Below are 27898 nucleotides of genomic sequence, written 5' to 3'. Positions count from 1 at the left end.
AAACACTGAGGCATAACGTAGTTCTCTCATCTGTCAGGTCTGGTCAATGTCCAACCCATGCCAACATTGAAGACAGATGTTAAAAGGTAATGGTGATGATTGAATACAGATAATTAGAATACTAGTTGGTATTATTGTTTATCAGTGTGTTAAGACTGCAGGCAGGGAATAAGACAAACAATTGGATTATGGATGGAAGGTAAAGAAACCATATAGATTATAGGTGAAAAAAATGGAGTATTACAGGTTGACTGTTAAATTGTGACAGCTTGCCCCATACAGATGGACTACTGTCACATGCTGAGGAGGTAACCATCATACACTAACTGACTGGTTTATCTCATGCCTAGACATACTTAATCACCCAACCACACTGTTTAGAAGGTAACTTTAGATAATATCGATTTACATCCAAGTTATCAGGTGAACCTTTCAAAATAGTCCCAATGTAGAACAGCATTGGTGACCAGGTGTGACTTGATTATTTCTTTGACTTCATTTGAAATTTCTTAACAGAAACTTTAAATTACTTAGTAAAACAATAAACTCACGTATTTCAAAAATCTCTTTTCCAAGTACATATCTATCATTTATATATATATATATATATATATATATATATATACATATATATATATATATATATATATTACATACATACATACATACTGCATAAGAAAGGAGACCTATTTTTTCAGTAATGCTTCCTCAATGTAGAATGTTAATACATATCTACAAGATTCACCATTAATGCTGATGAGAAAACATTCTCTCAGCTTTGGTGCAGCTTCTATACTATCAACATTTTAACTTTCCTTTTTTATATTTCAAATTTTTCATCCAGCAAATTTTATTTGAACAAGAATAAATCAATAATCAATACCCTAAATTTAGATGATTTCAAACTGTTTCACTCAGCTGAAATAGCTTCACCAGCCAGTTCTTCCCTTCTCTCACTCTCTTCTGTGTGCATGTATGTATGTATGTATGTATATATTATATATTTGTATGTATGAATGCACTTTAATATTGCATTATGTGTGTGTGTGTGTATACATATAGACACAGAACAATTGCATTAAATCTTTTTTTTTTGTTTTTCTTTCTTTTTTTTTTTTTGGCATATTTTCAATCTTTTGCAGAAATTTGACTGACTTTGAGATTTTAGTTTGTTCTTTATCAAAACATTTGGTCATTGCTAAAATCTCTTCTAAACACTTGTCTAACGAAATCAATATTACAACTCAAAGTATACACTAATGCACATTTTATCTTCTTCTAAGATTTCTCTTTCTCTCCCCACCACTCTCTCCCTCCCTAGCTCCACCAACCAAGAAAAAACTGTTCAATGGAACTTTTCATAAATCATTTGTTCTTTATTTTTCTTTGTGAGATTAATTTGAAATTGGTATTTCTGCACTTTCAAAGGAATTGTAAACAGTACTCTTGAGACTTTGTTCCATTAGGAAGCCGTTTGGGCAATGACTTTCTAAATTCCTTAAAAACCAATATTGTCATCAGTGAAAGTCACTCAGAAATATTCTAAAACTGAAAAATTAAAACTACTTAAAGTTTTAGTGTTTACAGATTTAGCACAAAGAAAAACAAAAAGCAAAAACAAAATTCTGTTTCTTTGCTTTGTTTGTCTTTTTCTTTTGTTTTCCAGTTTTGTTTTGAAATCAAATCTCAAACACATTCGAAAATAATTTAACATACCCCTCCCCCTTCTCTGTTACTAGATATTATTCCAAACTTGGTACAATAGATACATATTGACAATGTAATCCTCAGTCATTGTATGTGACCATCACCACTGAATTAAAGTGTTTGTTGTTGTTGCTGTTTATCTGCAACCCCACTGAATGGAAACACTGTAGTTCTGTGACAGAGTTGGTTATAAATGGATGAAGAAATGTGACAGAACCTGTAGCATAATTGGGAAACATTCCAAACACGACGGGCTTCAGTTTCACCTGTGTGTGTGTGTATGTGTGTGTGTGTGTGTGAGTTATACTTTTTGTTTCATTTCATTATATCTAGTTTTAAATTTGTTCAAATGTAACAGGCAAAATGGTTGTGACGTTGAGGCACTGGACTAGATACCACATGATCACTAGTTCAAATCTTAATATTGCCACTGCTGTGTCCCTGGAGAAAACATAATGGAAACATGTGTAAGATGCAAGCAAAACTCTTTGGTTAAGAAGCTTACTTTGCGACATCATTATTTTGTGTTCAGTCTGATGATTTAAAGGGGGAAGCAAGTATCTTTTAGTACAGCCTTGGCTTAACCATTGCCTGTTGAATGTGGTTAATGACGAATGAGAAAAAGTCTGCTCTGTTTGTTTGTGTGTGTGTGTGTGTGTGTGTGTGTGTGCGTGTGCGAGTGTGTGCGTGTGCGAGAGAGAATCTTCATTTAACATTCTTGTTTCATGCTTTTAAGGTTTTGATGGTTGGACAAGGATGTGATAGGCCCAAGGACAGCCTGATGCTCCAGTGTCAGCTTTAGCATGGTTTTCCTGACTGGACGCTCTTTCTGATGCCAAACACTCTGCAGTGTGAATTGGGTGATATTTTTTGTGTGGCCAACTCTAGTGACATTGCCATGCATCTGGAAGGGGCAGCTTTATGCTAGGAAATGAAGGAAGGGGCCAGAACAGAATGGGTGTTTTGCTGTAGAAGGCTATTCAGATATTAGAAGAGAGGGTGGCAATGATCAGGTGGAGCTGGAAAGCAATAAACAAGAGAGGAGATGAACGGGGCAGAGGAAAGAGCTGTGTGGAGAGGCAAGAGATTAATATTTTAACTTAGAACCCAATTGATATTTTAGCTCAACACTTAACTCCTCTATTGTGTTTGTAAAGGTATCTTAATTACTTATTTCTAGAAATTTTCTAAACATTTAATTTGTGAAACATTTCTTTTACTCCTGTCTGTGTTTGCAACAAATCGTTGAAACACAGATGTTTCTCTCTTAAATTACCTTCACTTAACAGCCATATTTTGTCATTAAGATCTGATTTATTGTCAGATAAGTTGATTAACTGATAAAATTTTGTGATTTTTAGCAAAAAAATATTGTGATAAATCTTCGTTTGTTCTTTAGTGTATAACTCTATCAGAAATGCTTCTTAATATTTTGTTGATAACGATAATAATGGTTTCCTATTTTGGCATAGGGCCAGCAGGTTTTGAGGGGAGGGGTTAAGCTGATTACACCAGCCCCACTACTTGATTCGTATTTATTTTGTGAACTCAACATAAAGACAAGTGGAATGCCACTAAGTATTTTGTCTGGTGTGCTAACAGTTCTGCCAACTCACCACCTTTAATAATAATAATAATAATAATGGCTTCAAATTTGACATAAAGTTAGTAATATTAGGAGCAGGGTTGTTGGTTACATTGATTTCAGTATGCGACTGATATTTTATTTTATCAACTCTGCAGTTGATCAGAGCAGTGTTTGAACTCAGAATGTAAAAGGCTGGAATGAACACCATTAAGCATTTAGCCAGACATGCCAGACATGATTTTGCCAGTTTGGTGCCATAAAAAGAAGTTTTTGATGTGGGCACAATGACTGAAATTTTGTAGGAAGGGTTTACTCAAATCAACCCCAGTATTTGACTGGTACTTCATCAACCAGTTCAAAGATGAAAGGCAAAGTTAACCTCAATGGGATTTGAATGCGGAACATAGTGCAAATAAATACCACAAGGCATTAAATCCACATTAACCACACTAGATTACAACCCCTCATTTACTAATATTAATCTTCTGTTCTCCTTTTAGTGACTCTAGTGACTTTATTGTTAATGTTGAGGATTCTGTGAATCATAATCTCTCTGTTATTTCGTATTGTTTTTGGTTGTGTGGCACTTTGAGCAAGTGTCTCATACTGTAGCCCAGGACTGATCAAAGCTTTGTGAGTGGATTTGGTTGATAGAAACTGAAAGAGACCTCTTGTGTGTGTATATATATATATATATATATATATATATATATATATATATATATATATATATATATACACATACTAGCAGCTAAGCCTGGTTTCACCTGGTCTGTTTGGATGATGTGGCTGTGATCGTTTTCAGTTAGGCATAATCTATAACAGCATTTCTCAACCTTGTCATTTTGGGTCCCTTGTTTCGATTGGAGCCTCTAGGTGTATGAAAATTTCCCTCCTATCAAAAGACAGCTTCAGGAGTTGTGAAGAACAAATTTGTACGTAGTCTGTTTCTGAGAGCTATTCTATTGGACCTCTGTCTAATCATTAAAACGTTGATTTAATTATGAACATAGAAAGAAATTATACATTAATCCCTATTTTTTAAGCAGTTGTATCCGTAAAAGTTTTTTTTTTGCAGAGAGCAGAAATTGAAAGAATATATATGAAATGGAAGTGTGTGTGTGCATGCATGTGTGCTTGTGCATGTGTATATGAGAGAGAAAGAGAGTGAGAAAGAGAGATAGAGTGAGTGAGTGAAGGTGTGTGTCGTGATGATTGACGTGTAAAATTTTTACGATAGTTTATGTACGGAAAAGATTATGTAAAATTTTTGAAATGCAAATATGTGAATGAAAATTAAATTCAGACCTCTACATGGTAGCCAGACCTGGTAGAAATAGCAGCCAAATCTCCCTCAAAACACCCTACTGTCTTAATCTGACAATTCTGCCTATTGTGTAGTTTGAATGAGAAACCGTAACTAATGATTAAGATTATTAACCCCACAAAGGGGTGAAAGAAGAGAGACAGCATAGCGAAAGTTTTGGCTGACTGTCATCCTGTACTCCCCTTGTTGCTAGCGAAGTGGTATATGCTGGCTGTGTGAGCAACTGGTTGTTTTAATGGCAGAACAAAGAGGGGAATTCCATTAGAGTAAGTTTTAATCAATTTTCTTGGTAACTATGGGGGCTAGGAAAAAAATACAAACCGCATTCCAATCTATGCACCTGTCTCCACATGTGTGCCATTTTTCATGCGGATCCACCCAGCTATTTGGCAGTGAACCTCAAGACAAGAAAGAATACAATGATTGCCCATGTCCAATTTATATTTTATATATATATAAAGAAATGGAACAGAAACGCAATAGAGGACATTAAAACATTCGGACAGATAGACGATACAAAGGCAGACAGGAGAGACAACAATCAGAAGGACAGGCAAAAAAAGAGGGGTCATTCGTGGCTTTCTTTCCTCAGTCAAGTTGCAGAAGTCATGACCATTTTGGGAAGTTACACTTGAGACAGTTCGATCTGGTTGTCCCCCAAAAAGTCTAAGCTGTGAGCATTAGACCCCTTTGTAAGAAAGCTAGTGAATGTGTACGGCAACAAAGACAAAAACAAACAAACAAACAAAAATGGAGAACATGGTACACAATTACGAATACAAACAAGAAATAACAACAGGCGTCTTTTGACTGAGAACGAATCAAATTGAGTTGGCGTGTCTGAAGTGAAGGCCTAAAGGCAGGAACATGGGAGATGGACATAAGAGGTGTTGGCAGTCGGCAGTCAGGACAAGAAAGAAAGATCATGGCTGGCCGGACACCGGTCACATGGAAGGAGGAAAGATGGGTAGTGGGCAGCGGGATTGGAGGATTAGAAAAAAATCAGAGACAAAGAGAAAGATATGATCGCTTTGTAGTGATAGATTTTGACTGTGAAAGCTGTGTAGTCAGTGACATCATTGCTGGTCCTTCTTGTTACATTATGGCCTTACAGACCTAACCCTAAACCTTGACTTAAATATCTTTTGGTCATTTTTTACTCTCAATAAAATTAGCAACGAATATTCTTTCTGTTGGTTTGATATTCTGTTTAGAAATATCTGGGAATTTGGCAATTTCTTTATCATGATTTAGATTTTATAACACCAGGAGAACTGAAAACTTACAACTGGAAAACAATAAATTCAAGTGAAAGAGAAAAGCATCAATATGGCAAACACTGATCATAATTTGTAATAATAATTTCTAGATTAAAATAAACAGACAAGAGGTTTTATTTAGGTCATAATTGTATGCTATATAAGTTATTCAGTTTAAGTAGAATGGTGTAAATACAGATGGTGCGTGCTTATTGTAACTAATCTAAATATATTGTCAGAGCACGCAATCCATTTACTGGCAATTTGCCATCGAACAATAAATCTGTGGAAATTACGGTTAAGTGCTGTTATCTAATCAACTTGTTCTTATGTCTGCAATGGAAAAGCTATAGAGTTTCAGAATGATTTGGTACTAAAGAGAACTTTTGTCCAGAATGGGTACAAATAGATCATTTTATTAATGACAATCTGTATAAAAGATGAACCAAATAGAGAATTTACAAAATTCGAAAAGAAATCAAACCAATTTCCCTGATTTCTATTTTATGATGTGATATTAATCAGCAGGAACAATATTTTAGATGAGTTAAGTCTGTACAAAGCACCCACAATTACATAGCAAGATTGTTCATTTAGAGTACTAATTAGCTTCAATAATTAAAGTACAACTGATCAATAGTATTACCTGTTTTCAGTATCAGGTGATGACAATTATTAAACAATACCAAAAAGAATGTGAGGGGAAGGCAACGTTGGGTTGCAACCTGTTGGGTTGTGATATATTACAGACTACTCCAAATCACAACTCTTTAAGATAGATTTGTATTAAGTATCACTCGCTGCTTTATAAAGTAGAGTTTGTCCATCTCATATTTAGTGTCATTCGTCCTTATTCTAAAATGTACTTTCTGCATTAAATTCCATGAAGATGTAAATTCTGTATCATTCATATTCTGAATATGTCGTTCATTCAAGATAGATAGATAAGAACGAACCAAGAACCCATATTACAATGACCAGACCTCTACATGTTTGTATGACCAGCTAGAAATAATCACCAAATCTTCCAATTCCATCTGACTGTCTTGAAAGAGGAAGGACACATACAATCCAGGATAATGTAGTCCGAGGTTGACAAGACCTTAAACAAAAACTGGATAATCACACTTTGACCATTTGTTTGCTGAATGAAGCTGACCCTGACCTTTACCACCATTGTCATCACCACCACCACCACCACCAAAGCACTCAATACTCTTCAACTAGTAGCCATATTTGTTTCTCTATTTCATACAATTTCTTATCAAAGCTCTATTTCAGAATTCTCTTCATCCATAGAAATCTGGCATTTTGACACAAACTTTAATTACAAAGGAAACAATTCTGACAATTACCAATTCCACATCTCTTTACCTGCAGAGTTGTTTGTGTTGTTTAGTCTTTTAGGAGAAATATCTTTCTTTTAATATTTTCTCCTCTAACAGCCAAATATATTTCTTCATTACATTTGCATTCATCTCACCATTTCATTCCATGTTGCAGAAGAATTATTTTTTCTTTTCTTTTCAAGACATTCTTCAAATTACAGCATGGAGAATCTCATTTGAAACCTGTTTTTTAAAACTGTGTGTCTGTGTGTCCTAGGAATTTTCTGTAAATGGATGTAAGCCAATAATAATGATAGTGGTAATGGTTTCAAATTTTGGCACAAGGCCAGCAATTTTTGGATAGGGGTTAAGTTGATTACATTGATCCCAGTGGTCAACTAGTATTAATTTTTTGACCCCGAAAGAATGAAAGACAATGTCAACCTTGATGGAATTTGAACTCAGAATGTAATGATAGATGAAATGCCACAAAGTATTTTGTCCAGCTTGCTAACAATTCTGCCAGCTCACCACCTTGGTAATAATAATAATAATAAGAAGAAGAAGAATTAGGCATGGCTGTGTGGTAAGAAGTTTGCTTCTCAACCATGTGGTTTTGGGTTCTGTCCCATTGTGGGATACTTTAAGTAAGTGTCCTCTAATATAGCCCCAAGCTAACCAAAGCCTTCTGCGTTGATTTGGTAGATGGAAACTGAAAGAAGCTTGTCATGTGTGTGTTACTGTCACTTAGACTCGACATCATATGGTGTCAACATTTGTTCTCTCCCTCCACTCCACATGTAATGTTTAAGGTATGGTGGCAAATGTGGGGTTCAAGGTACGTGAGTAGATGAGGTTTTGCAAGTGCAGTGTTTTGCAGATTTGGTGTTTAAGGTTCGGGGTGACTAAAGTGACTTTTTTTCTATAATTTTGACATGTCACATATAAACTGTGCCACCATGTCCTCCCGTCACCTATAAACTGTGTCCTCCTGTCACCTATAAACTATACCACTATGTCCTCCTGTCACCTATAAACTGTGCCACCGTGTCCTCTTGTCACCTATAAACTGTGCCACCGTGTCCTCTTGTCACCTATAAACTGTGCCATTGTGTCCTCCTGTCACCTATAAACTGTGCCACCATGTCCTCCTGTCACCTATAAATTATATGCCTGTGTCTTCCTGTGTTTTGTAAACTGTTCCACTGTGTCTGCTTTAGAAACCTCATTACTCTGTCCCCTTGTTGCTTATAAACTGCACCGTTGCACTCTCTTGTCTTATGTAATGTGTATCACTCTGTCCTCTTGTCTCCGTTGTACTTTATCACTATTGCCTGATATCTTTTATAAACTACAACTATAAATACATTTTTTTTTATTGCAGGGTGGTGGCAGGACTCCTTATTTAGTATGTATATGTGGGACATATTGTACCAGGATTATAAACAGAAATGGTAAGACAATGATAATGTTATAAATTTGAGTTTATCATTATAAGAATTTTAAGTATTGAGAATAGTGAACCAGTTTGTGAAAATATGGCATCCATCTGAAGGTTGTTTGCTTAACTCTTTGATAGTCTTTTAGAGGAAATCTTTGTTTTATTGTTAGTATTGGTTGTAGCAAACCACATTTTCTGTAAAACATTTGGAAGAATGATTAGTTGATATATTTTCAATACAAAATCAAAAGATTATGTTTTATCAATTTATTTTTGGCTGTTCTCTTTCATTGCATAGATATCAATTATATAGTTTCCAGGTGGTTTTGTCTATATATTTTTTTTAATTACCAAGTTTTTATTTGTTGAAAGTTGCTTGATTTTAGATTTATCATCTTTATTTTATACTCCTTAAACCATTGACAAGTATCGGAACTGGTGGAGTTTTATCTTGTTTTGGGCACTAATACCCTTAGTAGAAATTCAACTAGAGTTCATTTGTCAAGCAATTGGCCAAATATATACCAACTCTGTTCTCTCTGTTGTATGCCAACCGTACAATAAACATCCAGCTATAGAAGTCATGTCAAATCAGACTGGAGTCTGGTGCAGCTTACCAGCTCTGGTCAAATCATCCAGCCCATGCCAGCATGGACAATGGATATTGAATGACGATGATTGCACAGCAACTATACAAAATTCAGGTGAACCAGTAAGGAATTCTCTGTGTCTGGGATAAGAAACTCTTTGTCACAAACAATATTACGTTCATTAAAACTTGAAAGTGATCACTGATAAAATCCTAAGACGAAAACATTTTCTATAAGTTTCTAACATATGGTCTTGTGGTCAGTGTGTTGGATTCCCCATGGTGATAGGGCGATGGCTTTGATTCCTCATCTAATTGCTACATTGTGTCAGTTTACTAAGCCTGTAAATCCTGTACCTGGTACTGGTGCAGCTTCACTACCCAACTCTGTCACATCCTGGTTCTCCAACTTGATCAAGATTCAGGAATACACAGCCTCACAGATGAATTATTCTATAGTAACATGAAAGATACCATTTTGGGAGGGATATTGTAATTCTGCCAGCATTTGGTTTCTCAGTTCTCAATGCCAACACACACCTATCCTCGGGATAAAAACTGGGTGCAAAACTTCCAGGAGTCTACTCACAAGAGAGATCTCAGCCAATGAAATATAAGATTTCAGAGGTTGAGTACACCAACACCTTTAGTTATTCTCCCACTTATGGAACCACAGTAAACAAACAGTGATTAACCTGTGACAAATCTATAACCAAACCAAAAGGTGTGTCTTTTTCCTTCTTTAGAACACTTACACTGGAGAAACTTGGGAGTTGTTCTTTCTTTTGCAAATTCTCAGTTTTACTGAAGCTGGAGATGCATTTTCCTTTAAAATGGTTTGAGAGGATATTACAACACTGTTCTCTAGAATACTTGTTGTTGAATGTTTAGCAGCCAGAATGGTCTTTAAAATATTCCACTGGTTGTAAATGGTGGACATGGAGATAGTTAAAATGTTAGTAATTAAAAAGTATTTAAATAAAAAAAATTGTCAAGAATTTAGAAAAATAGAGTTAAAGAAAATGGCAATTCAGGTTGGAGTTCCCCATTATCTCTGATGGAATTATAATCAACAAAACCTTCATTCATCCAGAATCCCAAATATTTTTTAATCCAAGAAGACAAGGATTTCTTATAAGATGAAAGCCCTTTGTTTTTTTACTGGTTTCAGCCATTCGATATTGGCCATGCTGGGGCAATGTCTTCAAGATTGCAATCAATCTTTTCAAACCCCAAACTGATTTACTTGATCTCTGTTTGTGACAGCACTAAGTTAAGGGGCATAAAAGGATACAACTTATATAACACCAATTTTGTGAATGGTGTAAATATAAAACACACACATCTGGCACAAGACTGCTTCCTTTCAATGTCCCCTCCTCTCTCAAAAGATCTTTGTCTTGCAAGTTACTTGGTGACCCTATCAGCCCACACTGTAAAATGGTTGACGTTTGGAAGGGCATCCAGGTGTTGAAAAAGCCATGCCAAAACTAATCTTACCTGTGCTGGTGCCACATAAAAAACACTCAGTCCACTCAGCAGAGTGGTTGGGGTTAGGAAGGGCATCGAGCTGTAAAAACGGTGCCTGGCCAGCTTCTATCAAACAATCCAACCCATGCCAGCATGGAAGGCAGACGTTAAATGATGATGATGACAAAACAGAACATATGAGATGTTTACTTGCACCATCTTACATATATTTCATAAACATGAGGTGATTATTAGGTACATAATGTAAATCATATAATTAAGGTTGATCAAATCATCAGCGACTTGTGTCTTTTATACATAACATTATTGGATTATAGAGATGTTGATAGAATCAACCACACATGTACATGCTTGCATCTGTTTAAAATCTTCTTCCAGTTATACATTTGTATCTATATAAAATTTTTCTATATATATATATATGTGTGTGTGTGTATATATATATATATATATATATCTGTGTCTATATAAAACTCACTCATTTATGTACATCTGTAAATATATAAAACTTGTATTCCGTTTATCCATTTATACATTGGAATCTGTATGTATCTAAGTTTTGGAACCACTGTATTTGTTATTTAAGCAAATTCTTTCAGCAACTATTTTCTTAATTTTCATTTACATAGCAACATTTCCTTTCCTAAAATAGAATACTAAATTCAAATGTTATGATGCTTAAATTAAAAAATCTCTGGTGCTATTTTGTCCTTTCATCAACACTTGTGGCACAAATTTTCGTACTTGAACTGACATTTCAGCAGATTAATTCCCCTCCGCTTTAGGAAAATGTCTTTAAATAAAGGAATGCTTAAAGAGTTAACATCCCAACAGAGTGCCTTGTAGATGTTTTTTGAGCATTACCTGTTCAGGAATGGATTTTTTGAGGAAAGTTTGTAGTTCTTGTAGACTGCTTTCTTTCTCTGTCTAAATTTCCTCCTTTAACAACTTAGCATTTTTCCCATCAAGTGGAAACCGTTGTTCTACTAATTTGTAAAATCAATAAATAGATAAAATTTTGGATTCTTGTCAATGTATCTTCATCTTGTATCCATTGAGAAGTATTACTAAATATTTTCATTTAGATATGTCTGTATGATGTGTGGAATTTGAAACCTGTGTATATAGTTACAAGTAGTTGTTTGTAAATATATTTCCTGCAGGGATGCTTCAACAGGGTCAGTATCCCTATTTTAATGCTTACAACTTCAACCTCTTCCTTGCACACCTCTGTCTCCTCTTTCTGCCTCTTCCATTGCTGTTACAGCAGTCTCTGTTCTTTGGAACTGGTCGATCATCGTAGCCACTCTAAACTCACTTGTCTCAGTGATTTCACTGATCGTTAGCAGAAAAATGTTTGCTTTTGTAAATGTTATTAGATGAGTTTCTTAATTAGCATTCTAAGCAGCATTACTGATACACTTCTGCATAATCTACAGAAAGCACGTATTTCTTAAACAAGGTACACACACTTCCCAAATAGACAGTCTACAGATGTTCTAAATCAAGTCTACAACATAATTTCAGTCCTTGATTCTACTAATTCTATTTTAATTATGTTGCTTTTTCTTAACAGAAAAACACATGGTATCAGCGTTCCCTGGTCTCTTTTCTCCTCCTTTTCATCTCCATGACATCATCAAAAAGTCATTTCAGTGGTTATTAACTACAATTAAATCTCACTTCAAATTTATAAAAACTATTTCTAAATTTCAGGTGCCTTTGTATCATCTTCATTGTTAATTCATTCCATTGTCTTCACTCTGTTGTTACTATTAACTGTCTTCTACTTCATTTTAACTGTTGATTTGAACAGTCTTACAAAGTAGACTCCCTCTAGCTGACTTTGAAACATCCTAGATTGGTTATGTCTGGCAAATAGTCACAGGAGATAATTTTGTCTTAGACTTTTTGCTAATCAGATATTACATATCAACTTAATTACTTTGGTCATAACTAAGTTTCTGACAACACTCAGTCAACTTCTTATCTGTTTACTGGTACAACTGTTTGTACTATTCAAAAGAAAACCTAGGCCTCAAAATACACACCTACATGGTATGTACACACGTGTGTGTGTGTGTGTGTGTGTGAACATGTAAACAGGAGCAAGGACAATATACATTTTTCTCTGTAATACATTTTGCTTCTCGCACACAACCACATGAAAATCTGAAATGTCACAATGAATTGGTGGGGGGGGGGGTTAGTGTGACTTGAGAGGTTTAATGCTAGATAATATGAAGGGAATTATTTGAAGGGAGTTGAATGAAGAATATGATATTAATTCATGGAATTATGAAAACAAAGAGAAAAAAGGGTGGAAACTAATGCCCCCATCTATTACCGCAGAAGGGGCAACCATTGCTGCTTTGATTCTCTTCGATCTTCCATTTGATGTTGGTTGTTTAATTCATAATGTTCTCAAAATTGCTATTTTCTTTTCTCTTTTTTCCTCTCAAATGTATTTCCATTTGCAGTGTTTGAGAGGAGAAATAAAGCAAATTAACTGGCAGACCAAAGAAAACAAAACCATATTGATAATAAATTAATATCTAAATAAGACAAAAATGAGAAAGTTGAAAGAAAACTAAAATGTTTGCACCAGCAATTTTTTACATTGACAGTCTAAGATTAGTTCAGTGCTGAGTCTGCAATAAATTGGCTAAAAGAATAGTTCTAATGACTTTCTATATTTACATAGAACTTTAGAGGCAAAAGGAAATGAACAGAAAATACCAGAAATTCTCAAAAACAAAATAGACCCTCTACTTTATTAATCTCTTGGCATTTCCTTCAAGAGTGATATCTTAATCTCAGAGCTATGATTATGGTTCTTTATTGTCATCATCATCATCAATCATTATTGCATGAGTTCAGCAAAACATCAATAATATAACAAACATTTCATCACTTGTTGCAGTCTTTTGTCATCATCAGATCTTCATATCCTGAAACCAGTCCCCACTTCTTCTTCCCAAGTCTTCTTTCACTTTCCTCTCCCATACGTTCTTTTCATAGATTACTTATCATTTCCTTACTCGACAGACGTTTACAGACAATCTCCTCTTTTACATATGACAGCTGAGTCTTCTCGTATCCAGTTTTTCTCCCTCATTATTTATCCTTCGTTGTTCATTCGTGTTAACATTACACGTCCAGTAAAGCGTACCTCTCTCGTCTCTTTCTTCTACCTTCCTCTATCTTTTCCATTCAATACTTATATTTCTCTGAACTTTTACCCCATTCTCCATTTTAGTGATGTCTTCAGAAACCCTTCTCTGCTGCTATTTTGGTCATTTACATAATAGAAGCCATCAACCACTTCAATAGGAGAACCTTCTGAACATTTGGAAGAATTCATTTCACTTGTGTTCTTACAGACAACAATTCTTCTTCCTCCGCCTGCTTCTAACCCCCTGCACCCTTGTGTACCCTTGAACCGTCCAACCCATGCCAGCATGGAAAACGGACGTTAAACAATGATGCTATAGAATTCCTTTCAACTGTTTTTCTGCATCTTTAAGTTTACTTTCATTTCTGTCAATTCTACATTTTGCTTTCCATGTTTGGAATTTTTTTTTTTTTGTTTTCCTCTAAATCTTCGACATACAGCTCTGAGAACTAAGTCATTAGCATGTAGAAGTTCCCATGGGCAGCAGATCTTAAGCTCTTCTGATATGACCCTGAAGACTTTAATAAACAGGAGGGGGCTGAAAGCTGAAACTTGGGCACCTACCTTCATGTTTACCAATTCTCATCTCTCTGATAATATCTCTGTATATAGCTTTCACGACTCTCATTATTTCTTCAGTTCAAGTGTGACATCCTGTGCCTGGTGGATAAATGCTAATTATTGGGGATGCCTGAGATTGCACTCCAGACTTTGCTTTAATTTATGCAAGTTGCACTCAAATCTCAACCAGAGATGTCAAGGGGCAACAGGGTTTTGCATCTAAAGGTGCAAACAGGTAAGGTGTCATGCAATTGAAAACACTGAAGTCTGGGGTGGGGGGGGGGAAGATAAAATAAGGTTGCATTTACATGGAGAGGAATTTACATAGACCTTGTGATGTAGCCATGAGGATAATCTTTTGTAATTTGCTTCTTTTGGGACTGCCAGGGATTTGGTCTCCATATTTGTTTGCTCCTTTTGATATAATTCCAAGTACTCCAATAATAATAGATAATGTTTTGGCTTTGAAATGCCACATTCTTCTTATTTCAATTTCTCGGTCCTTATGTTTGCTCAGTTTCTCAAATGTTTTCCAAGATGTGTTTTTGTCAGCTGGGCTGGGACTGCAACCATTAATAGACAAGTCTTTTCAACACGATTGATATCTGGTCAGTTAGCCTGGCTTTCTCAATCAGAACCCTGAAATTCCAAAGGGAGCTAAGCCTTGGCTGGCTTGTGCTGGCTTGTGTTTCCATCTGTTATTTTTACGAGGGAAGTTGTCTGTGCAGCATATTGACCTGTGTCTGTACTGAGGTTTTCCTGTCCTGCCTTTCCAAATATTCTGTTGATGCCAGTCAGCTGGACCCAGAGATTATGTGCTTGATTATCTTTGGATGTTCTTCACATACATGGCATCGTGCTTTCATATTTTAGGACATTACTCTGGTAATTCCTAATTGGAAGGGACTGGTCCTCAGGAGCAATGACATACCCCTCAATTTCTGGGTTTGAAACCAGAGCATGTCAGCCACTGATGATCTACATCAGGGTCCCTGGCTCTTCTCAGCTATTTGCCATGCTCTGGCTTTTGCTCTCATTTCTCCTTCATATATTGGAGGCTGGTTTCTTTTATATTTGTTTTGCCTTGTTGGTTGAGGTGACATTTTCTTTGGCTGCTTGTTCATCTAGTTATATTTTTTGAAGATATATTTTTCCATTTTATGTCACTGAGTTTAACTTTTTAATATCCTCATGTTTCGGAACCAGCTTTAACATCCGGTCATTTGTTTGTTGCCGGTGGGCAGACAGTCCCATGGTTGCAGTCTTCAATGAGAGTTGAGATTGTGTTAACCACCTTCTTTTTTCGGGAGGTATATTTCGTCTGTCTGCTTTGGGCTGATGCATACAATGCAGTTACATCAGCTTTGGGATTTTGACATCAACTTCATTAATCTCAGAGAGGGACTAGCTTATAACATGGAAAGCATATGTCATTACAGGTACAGCCAGTATATTTATGGCCTCAATTTTGTTTCTGACATTCAACTTGGTTTCCAGAAGAGTTCTTACTCTCTGATGGTAATCCTTCCTTATCTTTTGTATCCTCAATGAATGTTTAATCCCATCTCCTTCACATATTCTTAGATACTTAAGACTGCCCTCAGGTTCTAATTCTTCTATCTTGGTGTCTCTATCTAAGGGGATGCTGTATGTATTTGATATTTTTCTCTTGACAAGTAACCCTGGTATATTTGTCCAACCCAAGTTCCAGTTTGATATCATCAATAAATTGTTAGTCATCCATATAGAGGAGATGGTTATTTTCCCCTTCACCTTGTATCCATAATTTGTCATAATTTGTTTCATTCATGAGTATACTTTGAGGAATCCGTGCTAAGCAGAATAACAAAAGAGGTAATGATTCTCCTTGAAGCAGTCCACAATTAATATTGACTTGTCCAACATTCATACATTTATACATTCAAACATCTCCTTTATCCAGCTGCAAGAAAGATTATCAAAGGCCTTCTTGGAGTCTGTTCCAGGCCACTGAAAGAGGTTTTTTCCTGTTGTAATAAACTCCATTTTGTTTACAGTTTTTTTCTTCATTTTGGAAGATGTTGGTTAATGAGGGAAGCACATGCGTATTCCATTTGGACAGATTTAAGGTACTTGTACATTGTTATAAGGTGTGTTAGAGGTCTGTAATTCTTAGAGTTTTTATTGTTTTGTCTTTTTTAGCGGGTAAAAAAAAGTGATACCGTTAGCCAGCTATTCCAAAGTCGTTTACAGTTCCTTTGTAATTACATTGTAACAAGAAGTTAACTTTTTGTGTATGTTGCATTTGGAATCAATATTCTTGATACTGGGCCACAACTAGTTTCCTTTAGCAACCCAGGACCTTTTAAACAATTCTGGTTGTTCCTAATAGAGCATATTTCTGTATTAATGCAGCTCTCATAGTTCCACCAATCTCAATTAGGAAACCACCATGTCCATTGGTAATGCTATCTAAATGGTATCTAGGACACCTATAACCCTTCAGGCTTCACATTTCCCTTGCCAAGTTCTGGTATTTTCTTATTTCTCTTGTTCTTTAATTGCTCCATTCATATTAGCAGACACAGTCACATCTATCATGATGCACTCTTTTGCCATCATGTCCAGAATGATAGTATCTGGTCAACTTTCTTGAATTTCCTGGTCAGTCTGTATGGTTGTAAACTGAGGCCTGACTGACCCCTGTCTAACTATTAAATTCTTTGATAAACTTATTGTTACCTCTCACCTTCCTAACGGCTCCTCTGTTTCAAACAGAAGAAACCTTTCAACATTGAGTTCTTGATGAAGTGTGGGTGCAAAGCTGATTGACATCTGTAGGAGGCTACAGTTGTTTTTTGTTTTACGATGGTGACACTATTCACATGTACAATATGGTTTCTATACTGCCCTCTCCAAAGCCATTCATCTAATCTTAGATTTCTTACTGATCACCACATTACAGTGTTGGGAATCCTCAAAAGCCTTCTTCAGGTCAACAATTCCTTATTATAGGGGTTTGCTCCGAGCTAATTCCTTCTCCTATATTTATCTCACTTTATTTTTCTTTCAGAAGTTGTTTATTTTTCTTTCTTCTTTAATTGCTTCTGTCTTGTGTGCTTTTACTCTTGCAGTCGTTGAGGATGATACTAATGTGCAGCATATAATACATAACCTACAAATATATATATATGTATATCAATCTCTCTCTCTCTCTCTCTCTCTTTCTCTCTCTGGGTAACCATGTACCTCCTCTACACGACACCTCTTTCTGTCTCTGTCACACTCTAACCTTTCATCATCTGGCATGAGATCACCTCCAATTCTGCCTCTCCTCTCAAAGGGTCTTTGTCTTGTGAGTTATTTGGTGACCCTGCCAGTGCTGGTGCCATGTAAAAAGCATCCAGTTCGCACTGCAAAGTGGTTGTCATTTGGAAGGGCATCCAGCTGTAAAAAATCATGCCAAACCCATGCCAGCATGGAAAAACACATTAAAAGCTGATGATGAAATACATATAAACCTGTGTGTGTGTGTGTGTGTGTGTGTGTGTGTGTGTGTATACATATATATATATATATATGATGATGATGTACCTATATGTATATATAAATGTATACACCTGTGTATATGTATATACCCACCCACGTACATTAATAAACAGCATAAAAATCCATTACTTTTTATTACTTTTTACTTATCATGTCTGCATAGCATCAACCACACAAGTCTGCACTAACGAAATAATCCAGTTTGCAAAAATCTAATTATATATGCTTGCAGTAAAAAACACCTGGCAATCAGTTTCTGCTAGTCATTATGATAAGATTATTCTTATCATCATCATCATCATCATCAAGTCTAGCTTGTTCAAATACTGGTATCCTACCCAACAACTGCTGTAGTAGCATGAGGATCAGCTGTTACAAAGGCAAAAGAGATGCCTTAAATGAAGTATTTACACAGGGGTCAAATTGCTGGACCATGTCAGGAAAGTTAGACAAACACTTATAACTCAATTACTGTAAAGACCTATGTGATTTGCGCACCTGTGTAATTTACGCAGGCGATTTCCAGGATAAAATTTGTTAAAAAAAGCTTTTACTCATGTAAAATTTGCACCTAAAAGTTTTCAGAATTGCTGATAGAGCCAAGGGGAAAAAGGTTTTCAATTTAGTTGTATTTAACATAATTTCACTTACTTATGATTAGATTTTATTAAATTTTCATTAAGTAAAAATAATTACTGTTTAACAGGTATCACATTGAAAGCTATTAAATTACAAAGTGTTTGTCTTGTTTATAGTAAACTTTATTTTACATTTCTTGCCCACAAGAGATTTTAGCATACTGCTGTACGTCTTCTCAAATCACAATCACAGGGAAAGTTGTTAATAAGAATTATTAATAAGATAAATATGCACAGGTATTGCAAATTAAGTTTAATTACTAATAAACATCAGCTTGGATGACGCTTTACTCAACCGACTGAGGAAGGTGACCGATCAAACTGATTATGTAAACAGAATCCTTTTCTGCCCACTCTTGATGGAACCTTCAATACGGAATATCGAAATTTGAATCCCTTTCACACGTATAAAATGTCAATCAAACTTAAAGATTTGTCATTACTGTTATTGTCAGTATGGGCAGAACTTATGAATTGTTTACTGCGAAGGAGAAATTAAATATGTGCTCCATTGTGATAGGTAGAAACTCCAACCACTGTAAAATATGGCCTGGACTGTGTTTACCAGCGTAAACGTCAGACTTCAAAAACCAGTTAACCATTTAATGATTTCAGTAAATTTATACAGAAAAAGTAAGCATTATACCATTCAGCATAAATAAAAGTCAACTTCATTATGCATATTTAAGCCATTATTTTTTCTGTAAAAACCTATTCTGACATTAAATGAGTTAACTTCCAGTACAACTTTTTACGTTTTATATGTCATTTTTCAACAAAAAAATTCAGAAGAAATTCTGGAAACAATCCATTCATGCAATTCATGCCCCCTCTAAAGTCTATTTTTGTGAAAAAAAGGTGTGTAAATTACATGGGTTTTTATGGTACTTTGAAGAGAGTCTAGAAGAGATGCTGTTTGGTTTTATACTTGGGAGAATCACTACTGATATTATCTTCCTATTAAGGCAACTGCAGAAGTATTTTGTTAGAAATAAGCCACTTGGCATTTTGTTGACAAGGAGAAAGTCTTTAACAGGCTCCCTTGCTCACTAATCTGGTGGTTGCAGCAGAATCTAAGGGTAGACTCATGGCTGGTGAGAGCTGTCCAAGCCAGGCACAGGGTTGCTATCAGTAAGATAAGAATTCATAATGAGTGTATTGTTAATTATAAACTTTATTTTACGTTTCTTGCCCACAAGAGATTATGTCTGATCTTTCGCAGACGGCTGTACGTCTTCACAAACCACGATCACAGGAAAAGTTGTTAAGAATTACCAACAAAAACAAAACTGATAAATACACACACGTATTGCAAATTATGTTTAATTACCAGTGCTCAGTTCTCATTCACCTCTTATTCCTCATAGTGTTCCTGGCCATAACAGAGGAGTTTAAGACTAGCTGCCCATGGGATCTCCTCTGGCCTTGTTCATGTAGCTTAATTTGTTGTAGAAATTCCTGGTATGGAAGCAAAACCTGGAATTAAAGGGCCTTAAAGTTAATTTAGCAAAGATCAAAGTTCTTGTTAGCAGGAAAACAGATAGGACCAGATTCCCTTCAATAAAATGGACCTGCTTGATACAAGGAAAAGGTTTTGGTAGAAACTCTTTACGATGAACCCAGAGCAAACAGTGGACTCATAAGAGGTGCAGGGGAGTCACAAAATGATTAACAGAGAAAGTAGACTTTGTCTGTGACAGATGTGCCCAAGAAATAGATTGACCCCAAATGCCCAGGAAGATTCTTAGAAGATGTAGATTGTTTGTTACCTAGGTAACCTAATTATGAGAAGATGCTCTGAAAGCACAATCACAAGAATCAGAACCCTCTGGAGAAAATCCAAAGAGCTTCTATTTCTTTCGTTAATGAAAGGCTTCTCTCTCAGAGCAAAAGACAAATTGTATAATGCCTGTGTACAAACAGTAATGCTACATGACAGTGAGACATGGGTCTTGAATGTAGAGGACATGCAAAGACCAAAGAAGAAAAAAAAGCAAGATGTACAGCATCAGTGAAAATCTACAAAAAAGTGCAAATGTTTTGAGAGAAAAATTGGCCCTAAGGGGCATCAGATGTAGTGTGCAAGAGGGAAGAGTGTGCTTGGAGGGTCAACTTTTCCACATTGTCACATAGGCATTTATTGACAAATTCAAGTACATCAATTTATTATTGGTATCAATGTGAATTTCTAATCTAAATATAAGAGCTGGAGGTTTCAGAGCTGTTGTGCATTGCTATATTCTGTCTCTTTGATTTTCAAAGAGATATTCACATCAGCAGAGAAGCTGGCCTCTGTGACAGTACATACTTTCTTTTGTCTGTCACAAACAACAATAACAGAAATTTTGATGGTAATGTTCCACCGATATTCGGTGTGTTGATGTTTTTGTATGTAATCAATAACAGGGATTCTATGCATTTATTCCAAGACAATCACTTTATACTGTTTCAGCAACAACATTGTGTCACGTACAGAGGTAGTATCTTGATGACAATTTGAGGCAGATGCTTATCACAAATGTGATGTCCTCCACATAAATGTGGCATAATCGATTGGTTTCATTCTGTGGTTCCAATGGCTTCACTGCATCTTGTTCCTCAAGTATTTTGTAGCAATCTCCTGTTCTTGGATTGCAAACACATAGCCTTCAAAGTGTGATCTGATGTAGTGGTCATGAGTCCAAGAGAGGCTGCACTTCACGTTGATATTACTGTCTTCTTCAAGTCTTCATAAAACATATTTATGGTACGTTAGTCCAGATGTTTTGGGGTTGTATGGGAGCTCAAGAAGAGAGAACTTCCCAAGGTGCTCACTACTGACATCTAGGACATTGTTCTCTTTGCTTTACAGCATTAAGTCTATGCATATATTTTTGTTGTTGTTAAGGAAGTGTTGTTTGTGTGAGACTAAATGACATTCAAAAGCTGTCTGCACTGATATCAAGTTTCTACCTCATTCATCCCTTCTTCAGTAGAACCTTTCAATATTACTATTTCTCTGGAAGCTTCCAGATGATGTTATTATCTTGCAGATTTCAACATCTATGAAGTGAATCTCTTTTATACAGACCAGTGCATATGTGTGGCTGCAACTGCATGTTGGAGATTGTTTTTGAAGCAGTCTTAGTGTTCATTGCCCTGGTCTACTTACTGCCTACGAAATCTCTCTTCCCTGTTAACATGCCTAGCAGCCTACTATGCCTCTTGTGTCTGTTTTGTTTACATTGAACACGTATTATAGATTTTCTCCCAACTCTGTTTCTGCAAATGGAGGATTATTATTTCCCTGATGAACATCCTGGAAAAAATCCATCAAGCTGCTCCTGAAAAAAGGAAACAAAAATCATCAAATTTAGCTTGACCATCCTATACATTGCTCAGTATCTCTTTTATTTAAGGGTGTACTTTGTGGAGGTTTGGTCTGCTATTTTCTGCAGAATGGGTAACTGACTCACTGTGTGTGTTTACTAAAGCCTAATATGTCTGATGGTAAGCGTTTGGTTTTAAAAAGACAATGGCATCTTTTTTCTGTTACTGATGGAAATAGAGATTCCAGATTTAAAAAAAAAAAGTATGAAATGATGTAAACAACAAATCTCTTGTTTTCACATTTTACTTTGCAATCAGTTTTTTTCACTCTTCATTATTCAATATACTTCATTTGGTCTACTCTAGTAAAATATTCTTAATTTACTGACAGTAAAATATATATTACTATAAATTTAGCCATCATTCACAGTGTCAAAGTAGCTGTGTTAGGGCTGAAAATCTAAATGGTTATGTTTCAATCCCAGGTTTTGGCATGTTGATAAGATTCTATTTTGCTTTTGAAATTATTACTTATTGAAACTCATCGAGTTTAACTTAGGGAAGATGTGTTAGGAGACATTTTAGTCACACGTTTTTTCTTATATATAATAATCATAATTATAATGAGATATTTCCTTGCTCCCTTACATGGAAAACTATTGGGACAATCCAATCTACATATCACCTGATATACATACATGTGTGTATGTACACTCATATGCACACACATGTATGTTTATTATACACATTCATACACATAATAAAGCTATATTTGAACTAAACATTCCTGCATACACAGGGAAAATTCTGGTGAACATCCAGCTCAAACAACTGCAAGAACTATCAGACTAAAATCTCTATAAACACCAGTATGGAATCCATAGGTTTAAGACCACCAGTGACATGGTTTTGCCATGCAGCAAATTCAGTAAAAAGACAATCAAACAATGAATTGTTAGTGAAGCAGATTTGGCCAGTTTTGAAACACTGCACTCAGATTCCAAGTTTAGACCTACAGTGACATAAAACACAATCAACTCCTTGAGAGAATGGATCACCTGCATAAATATTCACCAACCAATCAGCAATGGCTGGAATGCTTCAGTCAACTGAATTTTACTAAATATTTTACTCTACACTCCTCTCCATCAGCAAAAGTTCTATTGTTTCTCTTTTGTTTAATTTCAATATAAACCTCACTTTAACATGGATTTTACATTTGCTTTCCAAGTTGCCATGAGTTTTGTATATTGCATCCTCACTGGACCATTGTTTAATTGCATTAGAATAATATTACAGTGCATGGAATTAGTTTTATACCACAGGATACTATCTCGCTTCATGGGTGTAATGTTTCACTTCACCGGACCACTATCTCACTTCATTAGACTATTGAGTCGCTTGATTGGACTACTGTCTCAATTCATAAGAATGCTGTCACATCATTGCACCACTATGTCACTTCACTGGATTACTGTCTCACTTCCTTGGACTACTGCCTCACTTCATTGGACTACTGTCTCACTCACTGAACCACTGTCTCACTTCATGCGAGTACTGTCACATGTTTGAACCAGTCTCACTGTATTGGAATACTGTCTCACTTTATTGGAATACTGCCTCATTTCATTGGACTGCTGTCTCACTCCAGTGGACCTTTGTCTCATTTCTACTGTATCACTTCCTTGGACCACTGTCTTACTTCACTGGACCACTGTTTCATTTCATTGGAGTAATGTCTAACTTCACTGGACCACTGTTTCAGTTCATCAGAGTACTTTCTCACTCTAGTGGACTTCTATCTCACTTCATTGGACTACTGTCTCATTTCCTTGGACCACTGTCTTACTTCACTGGACCACTGTTTCATTTCATTGGAGTAATGTCTAACTTCACTGGACCACTGTCTCAGTTCATCAGAGTACTTTCTCACTCTAGTGGACTTCTATCTCACTTCATTGGACTACTGTCTCATTTCCTTGGACCACTGTCTCACTTCATTGGAGTACTGTCACACTTCATTGGAATACTGTCTCACTTCACTGGACCACTGTCTCATTTCATTAGATCACTGTCTCACTTCATTAGACCAGTCTCACTTCATTGGAGTAATGTCTAACTTCACTGGACCACTGTCTCAGTTCATCGGAGTACTTTCTCACTCTAATGGATCTTCATCTCACTTCATTGGACTGCTGTATCACTTCCTTGGACCACTGTCTCATTACATTAGACCACTGTCTCACTTCACTGGAGTACTGTCTCACTTCACTGGAGTACTGTCTCACTTCACTGGAATAGTCTTACTTCACTGGAGTACTGTCTCACTTCACTGGAGTACTGTCTCACTTCACTGGAGTACTATCTCACTTCACTGGAGTACTGTCTCACTTCACTGGAATACCATCTCACTTCACTGGAATACCGTTTCACTTCACTGGAATACTGTTTCACTTCACTGGAATACTGTTTCATTTCACTGGAATACTGTCTCATTTTACTGGAATACTGTCTCATTTCACTGGGGTACTGCCTCAATTCACTGGGGGTACTGTCTCACTTCCTGAGAATTTTGTCTCCCTTCATTGGGGTACTGTCTCACTTCCTGAGAATTTTGTCTCCCTTCATTGGGGTACTGTCTCATATTGAATTATATTTTCAGATATGCAAGTTTTATTTTCTCCATAAACCATCATTACACACCAACAACTACTTTGCAATGTCTAGTAAAAAAAATCTTCCCATTCCTTTGATAGAGAGTCACATTACAGTAAGAGGTGGGATGTTACAACAAATATTTGTAGCTTTTATGGGATTACAAATAAATTCCATGTATGACAAAATGAAACTGTAGCAAATTAAGGAACTTTGGTTAGCAAAGTTAAATTCCAAGTCACATCAGGTCATATCCACAGACTGAGATGCAGATATTTAGGCTTCATAACAAGAATGATATCACTTAAACGTCATGTCAATGACTTAGAATTTGAAAAATATTTAATGTCACATACAAGATCATTTTCCAAGTAATTCTTGAAGCAAATATTTTGTTTTGAGTATAGAAAGGTCAACATATTACCACAGTTTTAATTCTTTTCTCATGTTGACAGAGGTTATGTGCAGGAGGAGGAGAAGGAGGCCTGTTCTTGTACAGTGTATTTTATTCAATACTTTGATTATTCTAACAATGGCTGGTTTAGCTGTCACTCTCCTGTAACTGTGAAATGGTAGCTCGTTAAACACACTATAACAGCTAATTGCTTTAGGTACCTCTGCACTCGTAAATATCTTCTTGATCCTCTCATTCATGATCCAGAAGAACATCAAAAATGTAACAGCAGGAGGGAGAGAGGAAAGGCTGTGAAAGTCAACTGGTGCTCTTTTCCAGCTGAGTAGACTGCAGCAGTGTGAAATGAAGTGCCTTGCTCAAGGACACAACGCACTGCCCTGTCCAAGAATCAAAACAAATGATTTTATAATCTCAAACACATCACCCTAACCCATGCACCACATGATTGATTGGCACCATTCTGATATGAAACTAGGGCCCCTTTTGTAAGAGTGTTAACAGTTTGGGAGATAAAAAGGAAAATAAAAGGAAATATTCATGACCTCGTTAAGTTCCTCCCATTCTTTGATTAATTAATTCTAAGACTCAATGATGTCTTTTAGTCACAGACAAAACAAAAAAAAAACTAAGACTAGTAATGTAAAATAAATAATAATAGAATGACTCAATGAAGGATATTTGTTGTTTTAGGTCAGTTCTGGGATGCTGACAACAGTAAAGATGTCAGATGTAAATGAATGTTCGAAACTAGTCCTGGCTCTGATGAAAATCGTGGTTTTCCACACTTGATATCATCATTGAAGAAGAAGAATTTTAGAATATTTCATTTCCAAATAAGATTGTCTTATTTCTAGATGAGAACTCAGTTCTTGTGTGGATTTGATCAAGGAACTCATATCCCAAAATAAAGGGTTAACAACATTGTTATGAAGTAGGTCACTGATCCAGGGACATATTCAGGAATAAGTCATGTGACAAGAACAGAAGATCAATGCGAAGAAAATTGTACAGACAACACACAGTGTGGATATAACATACTCTAGATGTAACACATTGTAGATGTAACACAGTGTGGATGTCACTCAGTCTAGATTTAAAATTGAGGATTTAGCACAGTGTAGATGTAACAGTGTGGTTATAACAGTAGCAATTATTGCTAATTAGTTTTAACACCTGATATTACATACTTCAGGTTGTTATACACTAAACAATGTGTAAAAATGAAAGAAATGACTGAAGAAAGTTAATTGATATGTGATGAAAGATTTGAAATGAAGATCATAGTTTGATATGTAAATTGAGAAAAACCAAATACTAGCATTATTTTAGATCTGTGTATAATAGAGAAGGATTCAAAGAAATTCTTAAAATTGGAGAAAGATCAATACTTTATAGGGAAGCAATTGAACCATAAGTTAAACTATTTCTACTTGATTAATATGTCTCAAACCTGATGACTTTAGAAATGTGATACATCATACATCATTTAATGTTTGTAAGACAAATTACTGTATTCAGATTATAATCTTGTGTAATTAATAACAGTGTAATAATTAAGGTATGGAAATTGGAAGAAGAAAATTAGAAAATATATCTCCATAAATATTATTTTGATTGCTGAGAATATAATTAAGAGTTAGATATTGTACATGTCCCAATGGCTTTTGTCAATGCTGGAGCCCAGTAACTTTAGTGCCATCGTAACGTCATCAACAAACACAAAGTACAAAGGGGAGCTCCAGTTATTCAGTTGTTAATACAAAAAATACTGCAAGGTATTTCTCTTGAAATATATCAGTGTTCATTCAACACCTATTCCTCATCATCATCATCATAGACATACTATAGAAAGAAATTACATCTTTTCCTGCCAAAAGTTCTTTCTCACTAATCTTATACAGTCATATTTTGGTCCAAACAGATCTCTTGTTTCCTCTAAACAAACCATATGATGGGAGTAGCAAAATAGTTATGCTTTCACACTTCCTGTCGCTCTTTTTTTGGTTCATTATATTGAAAACCCATGACTTGCTGGTACTAAATATTTTCTTGTTTCTGCCTCTTTGTTTTTCCTTCAACAAATTGTTGAAGGAGAAATACAATTCCAAAGCTGAGTTCTGGAAGTGTTTTGTGTGTGTGTGTGTGTGTGTGTGTACAACTGGACCCTCTGCCTAATCTCCTCAGGACACCCCTGCCACATGTGATCTCTCTAATTGCAGTAAGGCTCAGTGTTTTGCAATTGGCCTTCAGTACTTCCCATGTCTTCTGGGGTCTTTCATTTCCACAACTTCCCTCTATTTTTAGTGATCAGCACTTCTTTATGCAACTGTCCTTCTCAATCCACATCACATGACCAAACCAGTACATTCTCCTCTCTTGCCCACTACACACAATCCTTCTTATGCCCAACTTCTCTCTCAATACATCAATACTTTGTGTGCACTGGGTACACTGAATGGAATTTCTGCCTACACTCTTCCTACATATTGAGCAAGGCCATTTACTTGAAGGGTGAAGGGTCCTGTCCGATTTCTTGCTAAGACCTTGGTCTTTGCTACGTTTACTTTAAGATCCTTTGATTCCAGGTTCTGTTTCCACACCTGGAATTTCTTTTATAATTCTGTTACAGATTCTGCTGTGAGGGCATGATCATCAGCATATAGGAGTTTACATGGGCTCCCAACCTTAAATTGCTGTTGTGGTTTGGAGGACGATGATGACTAGGATGGGGTTGAGAACTGACCCTATGAGGAAACCTACCTGCACATTAAATCTGTCACTGTACCCATGGCCAACTTTTACCTTATTAACAGCAACCCTGGTCTTTACTGCTTTCACAAGCCATTCGTTTATCCCTTGCTTCCTCACAGACCACCATATCACAGTG

General features: G+C 36.0%; 1 protein-coding gene across 4 annotated transcripts in view; it reads left to right on the top strand.

Annotated features, from left to right (window-relative positions):
- Positions 1-27898, top strand: part of LOC106867904 (calcium uniporter protein, mitochondrial) — a 189448-nt gene that overhangs the window by 54012 nt on the left and 107538 nt on the right. For all 4 annotated transcript variants that reach the window (XM_052973982.2, XM_052973977.2, XM_052973989.2 and 1 more), the window contains exon 2: positions 8594-8663. In XM_052973982.2, the coding sequence (XP_052829942.1) occupies positions 8594-8663 (70 nt within the window). The remainder of the gene's footprint in view (positions 1-8593; positions 8664-27898) is intronic.

This window comes from Octopus bimaculoides, chromosome 1, assembly GCF_046866305.1.
Source record: "Octopus bimaculoides isolate indiv1 chromosome 1, ASM4686630v1, whole genome shotgun sequence".
In the NCBI taxonomy this organism is placed as follows: domain Eukaryota; kingdom Metazoa; phylum Mollusca; class Cephalopoda; order Octopoda; family Octopodidae; genus Octopus; species Octopus bimaculoides.
This window is presented reverse-complemented; position numbering and strand designations above follow the sequence as displayed.